This window comes from Poecilia reticulata, chromosome 13 (genome assembly GCF_904066995.2).
Source record: "Poecilia reticulata chromosome 13, P_reticulata-male-v2, whole genome shotgun sequence".
NCBI lineage: Eukaryota > Metazoa > Chordata > Actinopteri > Cyprinodontiformes > Poeciliidae > Poecilia > Poecilia reticulata.
This window is the reverse complement of record NC_088842.1, coordinates 20,492,322-20,512,692: the sequence shown is the minus strand read 5'-3', so window position 1 is coordinate 20,512,692 and position 20,371 is coordinate 20,492,322. Positions and strand designations below refer to the sequence as shown.

The 20,371-nt window shown below is 38.3% G+C and overlaps 1 protein-coding gene across 15 annotated transcripts in view; it reads left to right on the top strand.

Moving 5' to 3' along the window:
- kirrel3b (kirre like nephrin family adhesion molecule 3b) overlaps positions 1-20,371 on the top strand; it is a 225,514-nt gene that overhangs the window by 18,919 nt on the left and 186,224 nt on the right. For 12 of the 15 annotated variants that reach the window (XM_017308241.2, XM_008425956.3, XM_008425957.3 and 9 more), the window contains 3 exons: positions 202-322; positions 10,938-11,058; positions 11,537-11,606. In XM_017308241.2, the coding sequence (XP_017163730.1) occupies positions 11,564-11,606 (43 nt within the window). In that variant the 5' untranslated portion in view covers positions 202-322; positions 10,938-11,058; positions 11,537-11,563. Of the gene's footprint in view, positions 1-201; positions 323-10,937; positions 11,059-11,108; positions 11,398-11,536; positions 11,607-20,371 lie in introns of those variants that run through there. The other 3 variants (XM_081614154.1, XM_008425959.3, XM_081614160.1) reach the window with 3 other exon arrangements.

The following is a 20,371-nucleotide window of genomic DNA, read 5'->3' as shown; positions in this document are numbered from 1 at the left end:
TTTGCTACTGGTGTGGAGTGATCGTAAAAGAACGATGAAGTTAAAAACCATGATGCTGGAGAAATAATAGCAACAATATTAATAATGATGCACTTGATCTAAATAAGTGTACATTGTGGTACAGTAACGTAGTGAAATGAAACATTTAAAAATCAATCAAAACCCAGCTCTGAACAGCTGTACTAACCTCTGCATTCCCAGCTCCTCGACCTCATGCCTGCCCTCTCTGAGAGGATGCTCAGCAACTCTGTTGACCCAATCCAACCCATCTTCCTGTGTCAAAGAGAGAGGGGACTACTTGAACCCAACATCGCAAACCAATGTAAGGCTGTAATAATTGATTACAACATAAATACGCTGCATGCAAGTCTGTAAAATAATTTTGATGGGTGGGAACAACTCTTGTGCATTGCTGTTGGATGGATATTACTTTTTATTTGTTTTTCCTTCAATATCTCTTTGGCTCAATGACTGTTTTATGGTCCCCGGTGCCTGTTAATGTTCTTTTTTTTTTAAAGTAGTTTAGTGGCCCAATATTTAAGTTTAGTTGTATTTCTGTTTCCATTTAATTGCACAGATATTGACAGTATTCCAGTGGCATTAAACTGTCCTGTGCAGACATTTTTGGCTGTACAATTTATGGAAAATGGAAACATCTATCATCTGCACCACCTTTTCTAGGCAGCTCAAAATATATATTGCTGGAGTATATTTTTGATCTATTTTTTAATATTGTTATTTTGTATTCTTTAAATGTTCCAAGTATTTGATAAGTAATGTGTTCTTTTATAGTATCTACGCCCCCTGCTTGTTACAGTGATCTTGTTGCATGGCCTTTTACACTGCTTTTCAAACTGCTTTTTGCAAAAGAAAAATAGACAAGTTTTAGTAAATTGCATTTCGGGTGGTAAATCATTACATATGGATATCCTCCTTCCAGTAGTTTTGAATTGATAAATGCAGACACTAAATTTATTGTGCCTCCTTTTCTCCTAATTTTGCTGACGTAATCCTATTTGCATGTTGTTTGTAGATCAGGTAGGCTTATGGTATCAAGTTTCTTTATCCACACAAATCATTAGAATGTCAGATCCACTGTGTCTTGAGCATAAATGTAAAAGAGTCAAATTATAAAAATTTGTATATATATATATATATATATATATATATATATATATATATATTTGCATTCCACTATTCCCAGTGTAAATGATGGTAGTAAAATCTTAAACATGAGTTTTATTTATAGTGATCTTCTTCTGCTGCTTTCATTTTACAGCACAGCAGAAATGTAGTTTTAAATAATTCTCAATTTAATTAATCATAGCGGATGTCGCGACCTCTTGATTTTTTATTTTTTGGTATGTGCTGCGAAAGACTAGTTGCTACTGCAGTAATGTTTTTTTAAAAGACATACTTTGACATTTGAATCAGACATTTGCCTCTGAAATTACTTTGGTGGCACCTTCTCCCTCTCCATGTTTAAGCGGTATTGTTGTACCCAGATATAACTAGCTAAATGACTGAGAAACTGGTTTTTTTGCCATACTTTTCCTTGAGCTTTGACATGCTGACATGAGGAATTATTGGATAAATAAGATTTGTTGGAATTCTTCATTGAAACTGAAATGCTCTGTCATTAATCCTGTGCCTTGACATGGGGACTTGCATATAAGTACAACCCTTATTATGGCTCTGATCTGTCATAACATTACAACACCTGACTGGTGAAGTATCTTTATACTGCCTGTGATATCACAATAAAATACTTGAAAAACCGTGATACCGACTCTCATGTGGTTGTTACTTTAACATTTACTGCGTGCTGCAACATTCTATCAGACACCACAAGACACCTCCAGATGTTTTTACGTCCTGATCCGAGTGGACTTAGGTACTTTGGAAGCAAAGAGTGGAAGAGGTACATCTCACCACCTGACGTAAGTTTAACTTAAATGCTTCTATTACTAGAGCCAACATCTTCCTAATGGAGAAAAAGGCAACTTTGCTGTACTGTTAAACTTTCTACTACCTACTTCAGGTTTTGTTCCCTCTTGCTCTTCAGTAGCCTGAATGATCCCCTTAATACTTCAATATTCCTTAAAAAATCGTTTTTTTTTTAAGTAGCTTATCACAAAAGGTGAATATAGACATATCATGAATCAAATAAAAATATTTTTTTTTTAGGTTTCAGACATGCCTCTCATCAATTAGGGCAGATGAGTCTAAGGACGTTTTCACACGATAGTTCTGTAGACTCGGTTCGATTGGGGGGCAAATTTACAACATTTGCTACATTTTCAGCTGGTGTGGTTTGATTTCACATTACACTGAAGTGGTGGTTTCTGATATGGGCAACAGGTGTGGGATGGCATGAGACATCTCCATCAAGCTCCTGCAGGTGGCTTTACAGTGCATTGAGTCATGTACACAAAACCAAATTGTTCCAATATGGGATGAACAGGAAACAGTCACAAAAATGGTCCTAGGGCCTTTATTTCTTACCTGATTTCTACAAAATGTAGCTTAAATTAAAGCTGGGAAAATTGATGATGTTTTGATATGTAGGACATGAATCTATAAATAGTTTGATTTCTATCGGTTCTGTAAAGATGAGGACAAAGTGAAGTTTTCTTTTATTTTGGTCAATAATTAAATGTACATAACTGCTGCTGTTAAATTTAGTTTAAGATTTAAACTATGGTTCCTTTATGAAATATTTGATCCTATTTGATGATTGTGATGACTATCACCACGTTCTACAAACAAGCGAGGCAATTAGTTCATCCCCATTAACCCACAGAGCAGAAAATGATATAAATCACTTGATTTCTCTTTTGGCTCTAGTAAAACACCACAAGGCATTTTGTCCCTGTAGTGCTAGACATGCACATTTTGGCTCTATTGACCTAGAATGCCCTGCACTGTAGCTTGCTTCCTGCTTTGGAGCGGACTCTGGTCCGCTTGCATCCACATATGCATTTGAACAGTGCCAGATTTCATGTCAACCGAACTGGGAGGCTAGGACCTAGCGAGGCAGTTCGGTTAGACCGAGTTTGCTCTTTTGGTCCGAGTTTGATTATGCATTCACCCTTCCCAAACTAAATGGACCTTCTAGACAAACGAATTAGTGTTTGATAAAAGCTTATTAATCAGGGCTGGTGTGAACACACCCAAAAGACATGATCTGTCAACAAATGATTTCTCAGAACCTCTCTAAAACAAAAATGTACTTGTGTATGGATGGCATTAAGAGTAATAAAATTGTTGTAGGGATCCAAACTGTCCTAAAACAGAAAAATCTTTAGTCTGTCATTGTCAGACACTGACATGTCTGTGTGTTAGCCCTGCAAATGGGCAAATCCATTCAAAGTTTGAAGAAATTTTATACCATTTATTTTTAACAAAATGCCAAAGACCTTTTAAACTGCACCAAAAAATTGTGATTCTTTCACAGAAAAGCTGCTCCTGAGATTAATCAAACCCTTCCTTAGGAGTCCAGGCTTAGCTTTCCTCTCTTCCTTGACCATGGTGTGCACAGCATTAAACGATCTGTGGTGCAAGTTCTTCACTGTGAGGGAATTGCACTTTATTAGCAAATCCATGACATAAATATTCAGCAATGAAACAATCCTTACTTAATGTCTCCAGACCACATATCTTATGTGTGATCAATAGAGGCAGAGGAAGAAGGAAGCAAATGAAGTTGCCAGCAACATGATAGGTCCAAAAACCTGTCAGTCAGTGTTATATGAACTTGAAACACATGGATGCTTAATAATTAATTGAGACGCAGTACATAAAAACTAGGACAAATCTTAGCTGACTAATCACAAAAACGGATCTCTGCAATTGAAATATATTGATCCATGAAGAAGATTTCTCTGTGCTGCAGATCAGTTTGTTATGAGGCACTTGGATCAAAAAATATACAAGAACCTTAAATGACAAAATGCAATATTTCCTTCTACATTCAATGGTCTCACTTCAGAATAATTTTTAATTATAATAATAATAATAACCACTATTTTTTTATTGTTAAAACAGTGACATTCATATTCTCCATTGCTCAATTATATTTAAGTAATTTAGGACAAAAGTATTGCTAATTGTTCCTATGAGATGCACATACTTTAAGAGTATAGGAAGTATAGATCATCTATTTTTTAATCCCTTTTTTTTATCCATGGTGAACAAATTGTCAAGAAAACGCCACATGACAAACAGTGCACACTATCTCATGCTCAAATGAAAAGCATTAGTCATAGTGATGCAACAGTTTCAGTATGACCTCTAAATGTACATGAACTCCATTAAATCTAATGTCTGGCAGAACAACCCACAGCTGAGTGTGGACAACCAAAAAATTATTTTTGCTGCAAGTTTAATCTGATTATAATTATGTCAAGTACAAGCGGATGCCTTACACCTCCCTGATGTAATTTAGGATTATGCAATTTGTGAATTTAATACTATGTTGTCCTTTTATATACATTGCTGTGAAAAGCACTAAATGATTTCAGCCGTTTTTGTCTAATATATTTTTTCATGATGTGAAACATGTATGGAAGAAATCTTTAATGGGGTAAATACACAGTACTCTACATCCCTCATTATAATTTACAAATCCTCCTCCATTGTGTAAAAAGTGGAATAACTTATTTGACTGAATTATGTTGTCACTGGGAACAAAGTAAAATCCACAAACAGCTTGGATCAAGTTGCACCTTTTAGACTTGGGGTTCATCTAATTTCAACAAAGGATTTGGATCAGATTAAAAAAATCCTTAAATATGTCCAAATTCTTCAGATATAAAAAAAAAAAAAAAGTTAAACCAGGCTAAGGTTTATCCTACAGAAAAACTTACGATTATTGTACATTTACATTTATTTGCGCGCATACCTCATTTACCCTTCCGCCTCAGTCTCTGAGTACTTAATCTCCAGTGTTATTTTTTTTTCTCCCCCACTCATCATTTTTTTTGTACAGAGTACAACTCTGTTATCCTCTTGTTTGGCTGCAGTCATGTTATTGTTGTGTGTACTTGTTAGGTGCACTGATGAAAAGACCACCTGTCATCCACTGGCCCTTTGATTAGATTAGGAGGTCTGTTGGATGGATTAAATTGATATGAAAAGACTAGACCCAAATGTAGTGCTTACTGTGCCGATGCAAAGCACTGTAAACTGGTTGGGTACTTCTTTAATAATAAAAATGAACACAGCTTCTTGTTAAGTCACAACCTTTATGGATAAAACTACACAGACATTTAAGAATTATTTCTAACTTCATAAGCTGATTTAGGTCTTATAGGTCCTGTGATCACAAAGCACTATTTCCTCTACTACAGTTCAGATTTTTTTTTTAAATTTAAGTGATATTTCACAAGAAATGCAGGTTTATACACAACATATTTCAAGTGTTCTGTTCCTTTTGATGTTTATGGCTTTACAGCTGGTGAAAATCTGCTTTCAAATTCTGAGTAAATTTGAAAGCAGATTTCAGCTAATAGAAAATTGGGCATTAAATTAGAAAGAAAAATGTTACAGCCTACACAATCATGGGGAAGACTCCTGACTCGAGAGTTGCCCAGCAGACAGACAATAACACCTGCTCATTGCCAAAGGAAGTGGCCACTCGCATTACTATACCATTCATGTTTACGGAAAGTTGAGCCAATGATGGGAGAGATTAATCAAGTGTCAAAGAACAGTGGAGTCTTGGAGACTGCTGAGGCCTTGGTGACGACTGAGGACCTGCATCTTCACATCCCAGACTGCTGAGTCCTTTGTGACGATGTAGGATCTTCACATTCCAGGCGACCATCCTCTCTTTCCAGGGGATGAGGACACAGACCTGCAGGGGGGTGTCGGGCTCCCGCATGTGAAAGGTCTGACCTCGAGGGGGCGTCGAGAAAAGCCGAGATCATCCCACTTCCCCATGCTGGAGATGTTAGTTTAATAGTAATAATAAATAAAGTTACCTTTAAAATTTTTCCAGCTGACATCAAGACCCAATATTGGGTCTTGATGTCACTTGTTAATCACTTCTTTGACTGTAATAAAATTTATCTGGTTGTGTGTGTTGTTATTGTGTCCTGCAAACTTTGCTTTAATTCTTCTTTTTTCTATCTAATAAAAAAATCATAGAGAGTTTCATGAAACGGGAAGGGCAGGTTTCCTGAAGAAAGAGGAAGTAAGTTTCCAGCCTGCATATGTAGAAAAAAAGTTCAGACTACTCCTATTTCAAAGCATAAAAGGTTTAACAAATAAAATCTAAACATTTTGAGTAATTGGATAAAATCCAAAGTTAAATACTTAAATTAATAACTTATAATTAAGCCAATAATTAATATTGGTTTAACCAGTGGTTGTTTCAAAAAACATCTGTTAAAACTTGTATTAAAATTATATGAGTAATAAGTTAAGGTTATCATGATATTATAAAGGATAAAAAGGACTAGATCTGCTTTGTTCCATTTCAAGGGGATTTTGTCTCGTCAAGACAAGATTCTGACCAAGAACTTAAAAATTTCTGTTGCCAAGGGACATTACCTCTACTAGGCATGAGTTGGACTGCTCCCCAAAGCCGCTTAGAAAATCTAGTGACAAGGATAAGGAAGGGGTAGATAATGTGATGGTGATATCTAAAATTGTTAATTTTAATTGGTGATTCATTTTGAATTGAGCTGTTGTTACTTAACCCTGCTTAAGCTACTAATAAAATTACATATTGAATTTTGTTGGCATTTGTGGACATTGGAATTAATTCTGAGTCGGAAATTAGTAATGTTGCTTCTGAATTATGGTAAAATCTATGTACAATGGCTCTAGGAAGATGGTGGCTTCGTAGATTTCTTTGGTGATGAATAAATAATGACCATGGGGTTCAAGTCGAGCCACTAAACTTTATCTAGTCTGTAACATGCTTTAAATTTGCCGTTAAAAGTGATTGTTGAGGTTACGCAACCGCGAGAGCTACTCGGTTTATTGCTTAATAATTGAAAAGGGCCATAACTTTTCGATCGGCGGCAGTTAAAGGCTAGATGCGTTTTTCCAGCCACCAGCTTATACGGAAGGTCTTCTAGGCTATCTATGGAGTAAAAGTCCCAGGATCTAGAGACTTTCCCGACCCCTTAGTTGGAGAGCTGGTCAATAGTCAGTCCATGTGAATTGAGAGGATTAAGGAGGGGCTGGCTATTGCGCAATGACCACAAAAGCCACTACACACAAAGACTTATCCAGTACATGAGCTACAAATGTCCCCTTCCTTGTGTTAAGCTGCTCCAGACAAGAGACGTCGTTTGAATGATTTGGGACCAATGTCGTGCAGGTGTTGGTCTGCACTACATCGTTTTAAGTCGTCTTGTTTCCAGGAAGACTTGTCTCTTCCCCACACTGCTAAAAGCCCCATCACCCACTTACGTCACTGTTTGATTGGTAGCAACTGGTTTTCTGTAAACCTCATAGAAAAAACATGGAGGATAATCAAGAGGATTACTTTTCCATTGGTGTTAATATTTAGAGTTTTGAACTCATTTGAATTTTCAGGGAAACTATATATTTTATATATTTCAGGGAAATTATATTTTTATCTGTAAATACACTTTCCATGTCAAGTTTACTTATATAGAATAATTTAACAAGGAAGTTCAAAGTCTTTTACAAGACAAAGACATACACAATACAACAACACAATAAACAAATACAAAATTGTATTTGGTAAAATATGGAAAAGTAAGACATAGTTGCATACACGATAGACCTAATCTGTGCTGTTGAATTCCTGCAGATAAAGTAAAAAAAAAAAAAAAAAAAAAATCAAATACAAATAATTGCACAGAATAAAAATTCTGTGTTTTACATTAAATGTTTTAAAAAAGTCTTTATGATGAGGATATTTGTCTTCCATAGGTACAGCAGGGACTTATGTTTTGTATAAAATTCTTGCATCCTGTGTGCAGTGTAAAATATGCAAATATTAGAGGTCATTACAGTACCTTTTAATTAAATGAATAGAAATCTGAGTAAAATCTGAGAAAGGGTGAGGGTGTCTGATGTTTGATCTGGAGGGATTGCCTTCCAGGTCCAGACTTACAGGTTACTTTGGAACAAGGAGTCATAAAAACTCGAACAAATGCTCAGACCTTATTCAGAGTCTACAGAATGAGTGTGTATGAGAAATAAATGAAAACAAAAGGGTGGGGAACCCAGATTTGAGTGCATAGCTTGATTTTTAGTGCATTCAAACACTGCTTTAGACACAAATAACTTCAAACAGATTGCAACATTAAGGCATCAAGAGTGAAAATAACAATCTCAGCACACAAATCAAGTCGTCAGCAAGAGGCATCAAATAAACATGTATATAAGAAAGACAACTGAATTGCCTAATTCAGCTGTCTGTTTCAGCTCCGACACATACACAAAACCACAAAACTACATTTCCTACTTGTGATTCGTAATGATGTCCGGTGGCTGGTCCAGGAGAAAGATTCAATTGCTCATTTAGTCAAACATTCGTTCGAGTGAATAGATGCCCAACATCTCTCTACCTTCATAAACTGAATATTTAAACGATAAATAATTTTCAGCTTCTGCACTTGTTCCTGCTGTCTACATTTGAATAAATACATCCACAGTCTCTCTTTCATCTCTGTCACCTTTGCCTCATCCTTCATTTACCCTCTGGGAAAAAAAGAAAGGAAAAAAAAGCATAATATTCTTAGTTTTAGAAACATGACATCGAGCTGGCTTCCATGGTGCTAATTACAGTAGCTGTGGATTAACAGCCTAATGTGCTGGGAATACGGGTAATGAGCAGTGGAGCTACTTTGAACTGAGAAGCAGCTACAAAGCCGATAAATTGTACAGTTAAAACAACATGCAAAATGGGCCATTACTAACTACTATGACAGGGTATATTTTTAGTCTGGGAAACAGGTGTTTTTGTGTTTTTATTATACTCAAAGGGTTATTTGGGTAACTAGGCGGTGGTGCTGAATGCAACAACAACAAAAAACTCTTACCTTTATTTTAGCGTAAGCTTATCTAGAACCAAGAAAAAGTATTAAACCACAACTTTTTTTTAAAATTCTTTGCTTCTAGAAGGTTATGTTTGCAATTTATCAAAGTGGTCTTCATACATATTTCTCTAGTTTTATTACTGTACCTGCCAATAATATGTAGTGATACAATATGTGAAATAAAGTCCTGAGGGACGATCTCAGAGAAATGTCATCCTTTTGTGAACCCATCTGCTATAAATTCCGGTTTCATCTAATAGCTTCTGGATAATACCTTTTTGTTGCCAAAGTACTGTTTTATGGATGTCAAACTATTACTGTTTACTATTTACATATTTATTTGCTAAGGTGTTTCTGTTGAAAACGCACTGGTTGGAAATCTAGCAGCTTTTCCTATATGACCATGAGAGGTAGAGGTGCACATAGATTTAATGGTACATTCATAAAATATAACAATAAATCAGACTTCCATTGTACTGAATCTTCCACAACTGGTTTAGGACTATTTAAAGCAGCATGTCCTACGGACATAATCCAAACAGAATCTTGAATCCAAAATTATGTGCAAACTGTAGTACGAAGTTTAAAACGTTATCACATTAGGGTCAACAAGTCAGCAGGAAAGGTTTGGCGGCTCAGCACATGTTTTTAAACTTTTTTTTTTTTTTTTTTTTACATATTCAGAGAATAAATGCATTTCTGCTTAACTGATATTCGCATCTGGGCCGCTTATCCACTTTCAGTTGTCGTTTTAGGAAACACACTGTTCTTTAATTAATCCACCTGTTTTTAAGCTCTCTACATGAATGAAAAAAGTTGCAATCAGCTAATATATCTACAGTTGAAGCTAAGACAGAGGTATGAAAAAAATCTAATCTTCAAGTTCTTAAACTTGCCATACAAGTCAGCAAGGTTATCGCAGGTCCTTCGTCCCAGTAGCTGTCAGATTTTACAACCATCACTGCTCCCAACAAAATCAATAAGTATTTACATATGCTGGCATTTGCACAATCATCTACTCTATTCTTACTCACTTAAAAAAAAACATGTCTACTGTTATTGTGCATCTGTTTTTTTTCCGTATTGAAAAAAACCCCCCAGAAAAAAAAAACTCTGGTCATCTCTTTAAACCAAATGATTAACACAAGTGAGTAACAAAATTATTTTGTTGTTATTATTTATGTTATGTTATGTTATGTTATGTTATGTTATGTTATGTTATGTTATGTTATGTCGTTACTTTGGATTGCGTGTAAGGCAAACACAACACTGTGGAAAGATCCATCTTCTTTGTTGCTGCAACAACAACAACAACAAAAAATCACTCTGACAGATTATCAGTAATTAAAAGGAGCACAGACTTGATGGGACACACTTTTAATTTGGACTTTCAGTAATTAATCCACGTGTGTTATACTCTTTAAGTTCCTCCACTGCTCAGCAGTACAGAATTTCATTTTATAGTTCAAGAAACATGAAGTTCTCTTTTATGCATGCACTTCACTAGTCCTAAATTATGACCAAATAAAAAAATGCCCTCTAAAAAATATTTAAAAGGGATAACCTGACATAGTTTTTACTGGCTGCATGTGCATTTTAGCGTTTAATTAATTTATTATTTGGCTCCTTGAGAAAGTGCCCGTGAATCTGATTTGCCCCCAATAAGAATCTATGTACTAACAAAGGCCTTTCTTGGGAATGCTAATGTGATCATTACCAAACCACAAGGATGCCAAATTTTCTGCTCTCTCTATAGAAACCCCTCATAAAGCCAGGGTCTGAACTGGGAGGAGGGAAAAATGCCCTTTTGTTGCTGTCTGTGTTATTTGTTGCTACAGGGGTCTCACTGCTATTCTTATTCTAATTGAGGTTCTCCTTCTCCGTTTCTCCCATGGAAACTCTGGTTCCCAGAGCGAGGACCCCAGTCTCTCACTGAGCCACTGCCACCCAGACAGCCAGGCTGAGAGGCAGAGAGGGAGGCAGCGATGGAGGGAGGAGTCTGGAGCTCCATCCACTGACTGCTGTGTGTGCTGTAAGTGGGATGAGCAAGAGAGAAAGAGAGGGAGAGGAAAGAGAGAAGAGGAGGAGGAGGAGGTTGGGAAGGGGGGCAAGTGAGGGCTGGAGACTGAGAATGGATGGGGAACGCAAAACAGTGCGAGCGAGAGAGGAAGAGTGAACGTGCGTATTCTGAAAGTCAGCATTGAGGACGCAGAAAGTCCACAAGCTCACATCAGCAGAGGAGAGAGCGTGAGGCGGATCGGGGCTCCCAGCCACTCTGAAGAGTCAAACACACAGCAAAGAGCCGTTCAGGGAGAAGGAGAAGAGGAAGAGTACGCGGAAGAAGAGAAGGACAGAAAACAGCTTTCCTCTGGTAAAAAAGAAAAAAAAAAGAGGAGACGCCACTGAGGGACTGTAGTATCGTCCAGAAGCGCACAGGAGCACTGTCTCATCTTGTCAATTTCTTTGTGCCTGCCAACTCCAATTTCACACTCGCCTACTGTTTCCCGTAGGTTTTGACCTCTCCAATCTCCCCTGCCATGATCTCCTGGGTGCTCCTGCTCCTGTGGATCTCCGGACACAGTAAGTTTTCCCCAGATAAACTTGCTAATTTTATGTCATCTTCCTTGCTTGCGATGGCTGTGTGACTTTCTGGCTGAGAGCCTTGTCCTCTGACTTCATCTCTTGCTGTGACGTGGGAGCTTTTTGTTGCCTTCTGTGTTTCTTTTGACCGGATTTCTGCATAGTACTGCCATGTGCACTTTGATGTCTGATGCGAAGAGGGGAGGAGGGAATCAGGAGGGAAAATGTCTGTGTGCATCCTGTGGTATGGAGGTGCCACTTTGTACATGTGGGGTTTGTGTAGCTTTCAGACACTGAAAGGCTAAATACTTCCTATGTGGCTTTATTATTCCTGTCACACACTCTCACACAAACACACACACAGAAAGAAGCCCTTTAACCCCAGTCGGGTTCAGTCAAGCGTTCACTCCTTCGTCACATTGTTTTGAGCTGACAGCCCCCTCCTCATTGAATCCTGCTACGGGGGGTCTGTTTTAAAGAATGGAGCCTGAAAAAGTTAACAGAGCATCAGAGGTTAGAGCTTGGCAGCTCGAGCCTTTCGGACAGTGTCTGTTGTTGTTTTTGTTCTTGGACAGTCTTTTGGTCGATAGAATGAGGATGTATTAGTTGTATTCCCTGATTGCCACCAGGCGGTTGCCTTAAGGGGAAGTTAAAAAGAATAAAAGGACCAAAGTACAGTCAAACTCGCCACCTTCGATGCATGGACGGCTGAGTTAGGCAGCGGCTGTTTGTCACTTCGCGGCAACACACCGACACACAGCAAGCTCGCTCCGGTTTGCACTTCTCTGGGGTCAGGGTCAAGGACAAAACCACTTTGTCAAGTTCACCCCCGCTTGGTCTGAAGGAATGTTGATTTTTCCAGACAGAGATGCAACCTTTGATCTGGAGGAATCACTGAAAGCAGGCTAAATTCCTTTCTGCTTCAATCTGCAGTGACTTTGTTGACATTTTTCGCGGCAGCCTTCGACTCAGTCGGGTGCACGCTGCTAAAACAGCGGCAACACATAACACTCGGTAAACAAATCATTTGCTCCGTCGCTGACTTCAGCTGTTCCGCGTCTTGATTTATCGTCTGTAACGCAGAACATTGCTTATAAAACACAACAAATTTACTCAGAGTATGTTTTCCGTTGACTCAAGTTTTATGTAGAAACGGTTTGGAAATCATTCATCAATTTGAAACTGACTGGGGGTGCTGGAGTTTCTAAGCATTGCTCAGCATCGCTTTTAATTGAACAGCTTTGGATTCCTCGTATCGAGACAGTGTGAGGTTGGCCAGAGTTAGTTAGTTAGTGTTGCAGGACAGTTACAGAACATCACACTCTGCACCTTAAAACCTGCGTTTGTGTTTTTCCTTTGCTGCTTTCTGGTCCCCCTGAATTCATCAACTCTTCCTGTACCATCTGCACTTACTGTGTCACAAAAATACATGATCAGTCACTGGTTTCCTTTTTTCCACTCTATTCTGCATCTTCTAAATTTGCTGCTGCTGCTGCTGCTTTATACAGTCGAGAGAAAAAGTGTGCTCATTTATAGTTGTAATGGACTTCAAAAGCTGATGCTTTTATTTATTTATGTAAGCGCATTTTGCCTTAGTTTATTAAGCTTTATACATCACAATTTCATGCACATATTATCACAGGTTTAGTCCCAGTCCTGGGAACAACTAACACCATATCTCATTTAACTGGAATGAGATAACTGCAGCAACTGGACTGAAATGGGATTGCGGCGCATTTCAGCAAAGTCAGTTATTACCATAATATAAAATATCACTTCCCCCACCAGGTAAACAAGATATAACAACCAACCGTCTCTTTGCATGCCTCCAGGGAGAAGGAGAAGTGCTTCCCCAAAGCTTTCTGTTGTACAAATTACGGCTCTGTTTATGTGTCGAGCCGGTGTCAGCAGAAAGCTGCGGGGGAAAAAGAAACAATCTTGTTTTTATGAACAGGGGGAAAGAGAGAGTTGTCGTCCAAGCAGCCATATACTTACTTATACGCAGCTGTCCTGTGAGACAGCCACAAAGAGTATGAAAATGAGGGACTGAGTAGGAGACGGGGGGGTTCTTATTCAGACAGTAAAAGTCTGGAAATACACGGAAATTGATTTGTTTTCCAGCTATCCTTCCTTCCTTCCTTCCTTCCTTCCTTCCTTCCTTCCTTCCTTCCTTCCTTCCTTCCTTCCTTCCTTCCTTCCTTCCTTCCTTCCTTCCTTCCTTCCTTCCTTCCTTCCTTCCTTCCTTCCTTCCTTCCTTCCTTCCTTCCTTCCTTCCTTCCTTCCTTCCTTCCTTCCTTTTTGTCATGACTTTCATGTTTTATGCTTAAAGCCTTAAATTCATCCAGTCTCATCCAAATTAAGATACAAAGTTTTGAAATTTGACATGAAAAATGTGTGGAATCTAAAGACAGATTCTTTAGATGTGTGAATGTTCTTCATATTCAGTCTATATGAAGAACATTCATATAGACTGAATGTTCTTCTCCATTCAGTCTATATGGAGAAGAACAATGCTGTTTTTTTTTCCTCCCGTAACTTTGAGAAATAAATGGCCCAAAACGAACATGTCGAAGGGAGAGAATAAGGACAGGGAAAGGTGTTCGATCTGCTCCCCAGTCCGAGCGTGTGCTGTTAGCACGTCTAGGGCACCTTCCCTCTGTGCTGTCACCTCTCCAGCCTGTGACAGATGACACAGCACCAGTCGGGAGGATCATGGAGATGGGTCTCAAGGAACACATTCACCTCAGGCCAAACTTGTTCACTACAGCATCCACCTACTCTCACCACCACCTCCATCCCATCTTCCAATCTTTGCAACATCTCAGATTCTTAACGTGGCTCTCAGTGTCGTGATTTCTCTCCTCACCTTGCGGAGGATCACTTCTTTGCTGTTTGCTCTTTATTCCATTCCCCATTTTCCACTTCTTTCCTTTGACTGTTTTTTCCCCCAGAATTTTTTTATTTATTTGCTAAGACAGGGATTGAGTGCCTTGTTTTGGTGGGTGAATTGGGGGGTTGGGGGGGGGGGGTTATAGGAGAGCATTATATCTGTGTAGTACCTGTGTAGAAGGAAAAGGCTCAGAAGAACTTCTGCTTTATATGTTTGTGAATTACAAAGAAATTGACAGAAAAAGTCGCATGTTGTTATATTAAGTGTTTTGAATCTGCTTTTTTAATGACAGAACACACAACTTCCCTTGGCTTATCATTTAGTCAGGCAGACTTAAACAGAAGCTGTGCCCACTAGGGGCAGACTGGCTGCACAGGAATGAAAACTCAATCTTCTTAAAGATCGCCTGTCCCTTCTTGTCCTCCTCCACCACCTTCATTATCTCTCACCTCCTCATCCATCTCTTGTCAGAACCCCTGACTTTGCCACCCGGCCCAGCTAAGCTGTTTCTTAGTCCTGAAAAGCGTGTCTTAGTACCCCCCCCAAAAGCCCTTATTTCATTTACTGCTGTCTATTAACTGCTGTCTGACGACTCTAAATCCGCTTTTCCTCAGCAAGCTTTGATACATATTTCTCAACCGAGGAATAATTAAATGTCTTTCCAATGTCGTGTTTGGATGTGGATTTTTATTGATGGGAAGAAAAAAAAAATAGCGGTCTTTAAAAAAAAACTACCATGTACTCTTATTTCTAGTCCAAGTTTTATATATATTTTTTTGTTTTAAAGAACAAAATGCACAGAGATTTTTGAGCCAGTTTCTGAAGTTTCTAAATTTTGTTAAGTCTTGACCAGCCAACATTTTCTCTTTTTACAAGATAGATTATTTTTGGCATAACTGAGAATGTAGAAATTTACTGTATCTCAACATTTTTACTTTTCTGCTATGAGATGGTGTTTGAGAAGAACATTTTGTAACATGCTTTTATGTTAGATTGCTAAATCACAAATTAATTTTTGTAAACAATTTGTTAACAACTTTTATGTTAGATTGCTAAATTACAAATAAATTTTTGTAAACAATGTCACCCTGTGTGTGTGAGCGAGAGAGCACTCTCCACACAGCTCAGAAATAAGTGTTTTATAAAAATGTCATAGACCAGACAAAATTATTACTCAGTTGACATTCTAATCTCTTAAATTAGTGACTATTATAAACTTTAGTCTTTTTATTATTTACATGTAGAATGCTTATTTATTAATTATTGATCAACCTCATTACCAGATTAGCAAGATTAGTGCAGCTAGTATATTTAGCAATATGAGCTAACACACTTTATGTCAATCTAAAAGAACACTCCCAGTATTCTTTCTAGAAGTTTCAAATAATTTTTACACTTTCATTTACTTTTTTTAACACTTCACTGACACTGAAAGCACAAACTTTGAGGATTCTTCCCACAACTTCCACACTAAAAAAACGTTGTTGTCAGTGTGATCCCGTAGCACAGTGGTCCCCAAACTACGGCCCGCGGGCCGGATCCGGCCCGCCTCCATATTTGGTCCAGGCCCCTGAACAATACCAGAGAGCATTTAGATTTTTTTTTAATATACCGTATTTTTCTGACTATAAGCCGCTACTTTTTTCCTAAGCTTTGAGCCATGCGGCTTTTATGTGGATTTTTCTTCAACCACCAGGGGGCTCTTTAGCAGGAAGTGAATCATTGGAAGTCAAAATTGGAAATAAAAGAAGAAAGCGTCCATTAAAACGGAATTAGGTTTTAATAAGGAATTGAAATTTAAGAATGTTGTTGATTAGTTAAATAGCATTGAGGGGAAAAAAAAGATGTTTTTACTGAGATCATGGGAATTTGAGGTATAGATATTAGGATCCAATAGATGGCAGTAGTGCAACAATAATGGATGCAAGCTGCCGTTGAAATCTAAAGAAGAAGAAGGAGAAGAAGAAGAAGAAAGGGCCCATTTTCATTTAGCACATGCTAGTAGCAGACACGAAGGATCAGCACTTTTACTGTTACAGTTACCGTTCGGAAACTACCGTAATCAGTTCAGTTAAATCTAATCTTGGCAACTTTTTCTTTTTCAACCCTAATAAATGTAATATAATTGACCTGCTTTGACTCAAATTTTGGGTGTCCGCCCCCCTCTGCTGCTGCTGCATCGTTGTGGAAAATCTAGAGCGGCAGAGATATGTGCGGCTTATAACCCAGTGCGGCTAATAGTCCGGAAAATACGATATTTATTTAATAAATAGTGTTATTTCCTGGATTTTTCTGTGAAGAACCCAGAGAGGGTTATTTGATTGTGCTTTCTGTGCTTTCCCCACCAGAGAAGGGAAAAGTTATGTGGCTCTCACAGGAAAAAGTTTGGGGACCCCTGCCGTAGCACATATGTATGGTGCATTCACTGATCAGAAAAAGAAAAAAAAAAGGAAAAAAAAATCTGATTTTTAGTTTCTGACTGACCAGTCCCAGATTTGGACCAGAAAAAGAAGATAAAATTCCTGATTTCAGTGAAGGATGCAAGATGGATGGAACGTTTTAAAAATATTAACAAGTAAGGGATCAAATTACTTACCATGTTTATGTTGGATTTTTAAAACTTGGATACATTTTGTTGCCTTTCCAATGGCCTTGGCCTTAAGAGGCGAGGGCCAGAAAATGCTGTTAAAATGCTGTGCTTTATAAAAGAGTATTAGGATTCAAAACGGTTATTATGCACCATAGGACGCATAAAAACACATCCTTGCCTTAATACTATGACTTTCCCAACTTGCACCACAGCCACGCAGTGAGTGACACATGATGTCATCAGCTCATGATGGAGCCCAGTGGCATGTAGTTTGTTTTCTTGTTTGTGCTGCATGTCCCATCAAGGCTAGCCAGCTTAAATCACCTCAGTCGCTGTGACCCCTGCTCATTTCTGTGCCACGATAGATTAAGCCCACTGTAATCCCTCTGAGCCCTGTTGGATATTTATGGTAATAAGTAAACATATGAATAAATAATCTTAGAGGCTGCCGTTGGACAGCTGGAACTTGTAAGTCCCAATGTTTGTCAGGAGCCGGGTGACATTCAAAGGGATGCAGTTTCAAAGGAAAATCAATTGCATTTAGACGACTGTGGAAAAAGGAATCAGAAAGACTGCTCTGTTCGATGGCAGATAAAACTTTTAAAAGAATATACTGGTCCTAGAGTAAATGAAGGGATCATATAACACTGCGCTGACTGGGTTCAGCTTGAGCAATATATGGGTTTATCCACTAACAGCAGTGTGGACGAAAGCCTCAATTCTGGTTTGTCAGGATTCAGGTCAGCGAGGAAAAGAAAAAAAAAAGATTAACTTGAACTCTTCCAGGAAAACTGCTTCTTGTTATTCAGTCAGTCAACAAAATCAAGCTGTTTACTCTTATGTTTCATTATCTATCTGGAAGACCCTCTTTTCAGGCCAACAGTTGTCTTTAATACCGACCAATCAAACCCAAGCCCTCTTCTCATCTCCCTCTCTCTTTTTCCCTCCCTGAGACTCCGCTGCTGGATCTCATTCCTCAGGGATGAATTTACCCAGATTGGAGCACTCAGCAAAAGGGCATTATCCCGGATTACATGTCTGTTGGGCGGCAGTGTTAAGTAATTCAACCAGATGCCGTTGTGATCACTGGGTCACCTGTGAAGGCGAGGGTAGCAGCTGCACCTCTTCTCTCAGCTATTTGCTGTCAAATCTCTTTCCTTCTGAGATTTTATCTGCAAACTGGTTGAAAAAGTTGGTCTCTTTTCTGAGGCTAGCTCAGCTGTTACATATAAAAAAAGAGTGTGGAAGCCCTCTCTAACCCCGGTCAGGATTTGGTGAAAGATTATGGCAAGGATTACTGGTTTCTAAATTGCAGTTTAACACACAGGAAACAAAACACTATGCTTTTGTCCACAGGGCTTCCACAGGGCTGTGTTTGTTCGGCTACGGGGTGGGTTTGGGGAAAGGGAGGTGTTGTTAGGAGGATAGCGGTGGATCACAGTGTGTTATTTTTCAAAATACTGGATCAGCTAGGTCAGAAGAAAGATATTGATGGTTTTAAACACGCTTTTTCTCCTATCTACTAATCCAGCAGCTTCTCAGCTGTGGATGATTTTTTTTTATCTTGCTTCTAGCATTTGTGATTGCCTGTGGAAAACAGGTGCTTCAAACATTAACACAAAGCAACTTCAGACATTTCCACAACGAGGAGTTTGTTACTTCTGTCAGAATCCCTGCTGGCACATTAGTAAGTCTTTTGTCAAAATATTTAACTGAAATGTTAATTTCTGCCTCATATTCTACCCTACCATATCCTTCAAAAGTCTCAATTTTCATCAGGTGTGCTGTATAGAAGTATTTAAGATGCAAAAAGCCCTCAGAACATAGTATCTAAATAAAGAAAATCCATAAATCCTATTTTTTTTAATACAGTAGTTGTTGTTTACTGGCATGAGGTTCACCCATGACTCAACATCTGTCATCAAAACAGACAAGAAAAATAAGAACATTAGGTTATGGAGGTTGTAATCTGAAATACGTAAATAGGACTGGTAATAATAATAATAATAATAATAATAATTAAAAAAAAAACAGAACAAGGTTTTCACTCTAAAACAAGACTAAAGCTTTCTTATGCTGTCTGATTTGGAAATATTTTGATGTAAATCCTTTTAGGTGTGTTTATTAGTATCAACAAAACAGTTCAAAACATACCTTTTCGAAATTTTAATGAAGGTTAGGGGGATTAATGTGTGACTTAATCATTCTAATTTTCATACCATTTTATAGTTTGAAGTTATACAGATTTAAAGGAGGAACTGAACATTCTCATGCTGTCACATGAGCTACTCCATTTTATAGCCTTTTTAAAAGTTGTTTTGAGGAGCTTTTTGGACATTGTCAAGGAAAAGAATTGGTCACGTTTGGTGGATTCATCACTAACCTCTCACCTGTCAAGACTACCTCAAATGACATTGTGTTATTACCTAGGATTAGGAGGTAGCGATGAAGGATACATATTAAGAAAGAAGGGACAAGCAGTGTTGGGGGTAACACTGACGATAATAAAATGACAGACGTAGACGCGAGGGTTCATTGATGATCCATGAGGGAGGTAGGAATTAGGAGGTAGGGAGAGGCAAAAAATGACAGGGGTATAGTGAATGGCTGGAGAAGGTAGGGTTGAGAAAGATAGTAGTGTGGAATGAATGATAACAGATAAGGGGTGGATGGACAAAAGATAAAGGATGAGAAATGGGGGATTAAGTTGGCAGGGTTGAAGAATAAAGGATGAATTAGACAGATATAAATAAAGAAGGAAATTTGGGAAGAGGGATGATGATTTTGGAAGTAGGGTTGAAGATGAGGGAGGTAGGGATAGGGAATGAAGTCAGTAGGGAATGAAGGATTCATATAGAGGGAATGAGGAGTTTTGGATGAAAAAGGCATGCAAGTACAAAAAGAGGAATGAAGAAACAGGGATGAGAGGCAGAAAAATGAGAGATTGAGGATCTGAGTAATGTGTGTGGTAGGAAAGGAGGAATGAAGGATGCAGGTTGAGATACGAAGTGGGATTAGTGGATAGAGGATGAGGAATTAAGCAGTTAGGCACAAGAGATGAGGCCAGAGAAATGGAGGAGGGCGGGGTAAAGTGAATGTGAGAAACCGTGTAAGCAGGAGAGCCAAGTATAAATCGACTGTGAGGTATTTAAAAGTGTGATTCAGGTGTGCGGTTAACCCATTAGCTCCATTTTGTCAGCATAACTAATAGTTTCCCAATGTAAATTTAGCTGTCATGTCTTCCTCTGAATGTGATAAAACTGAAAAAAGTTCACATTTATTCCG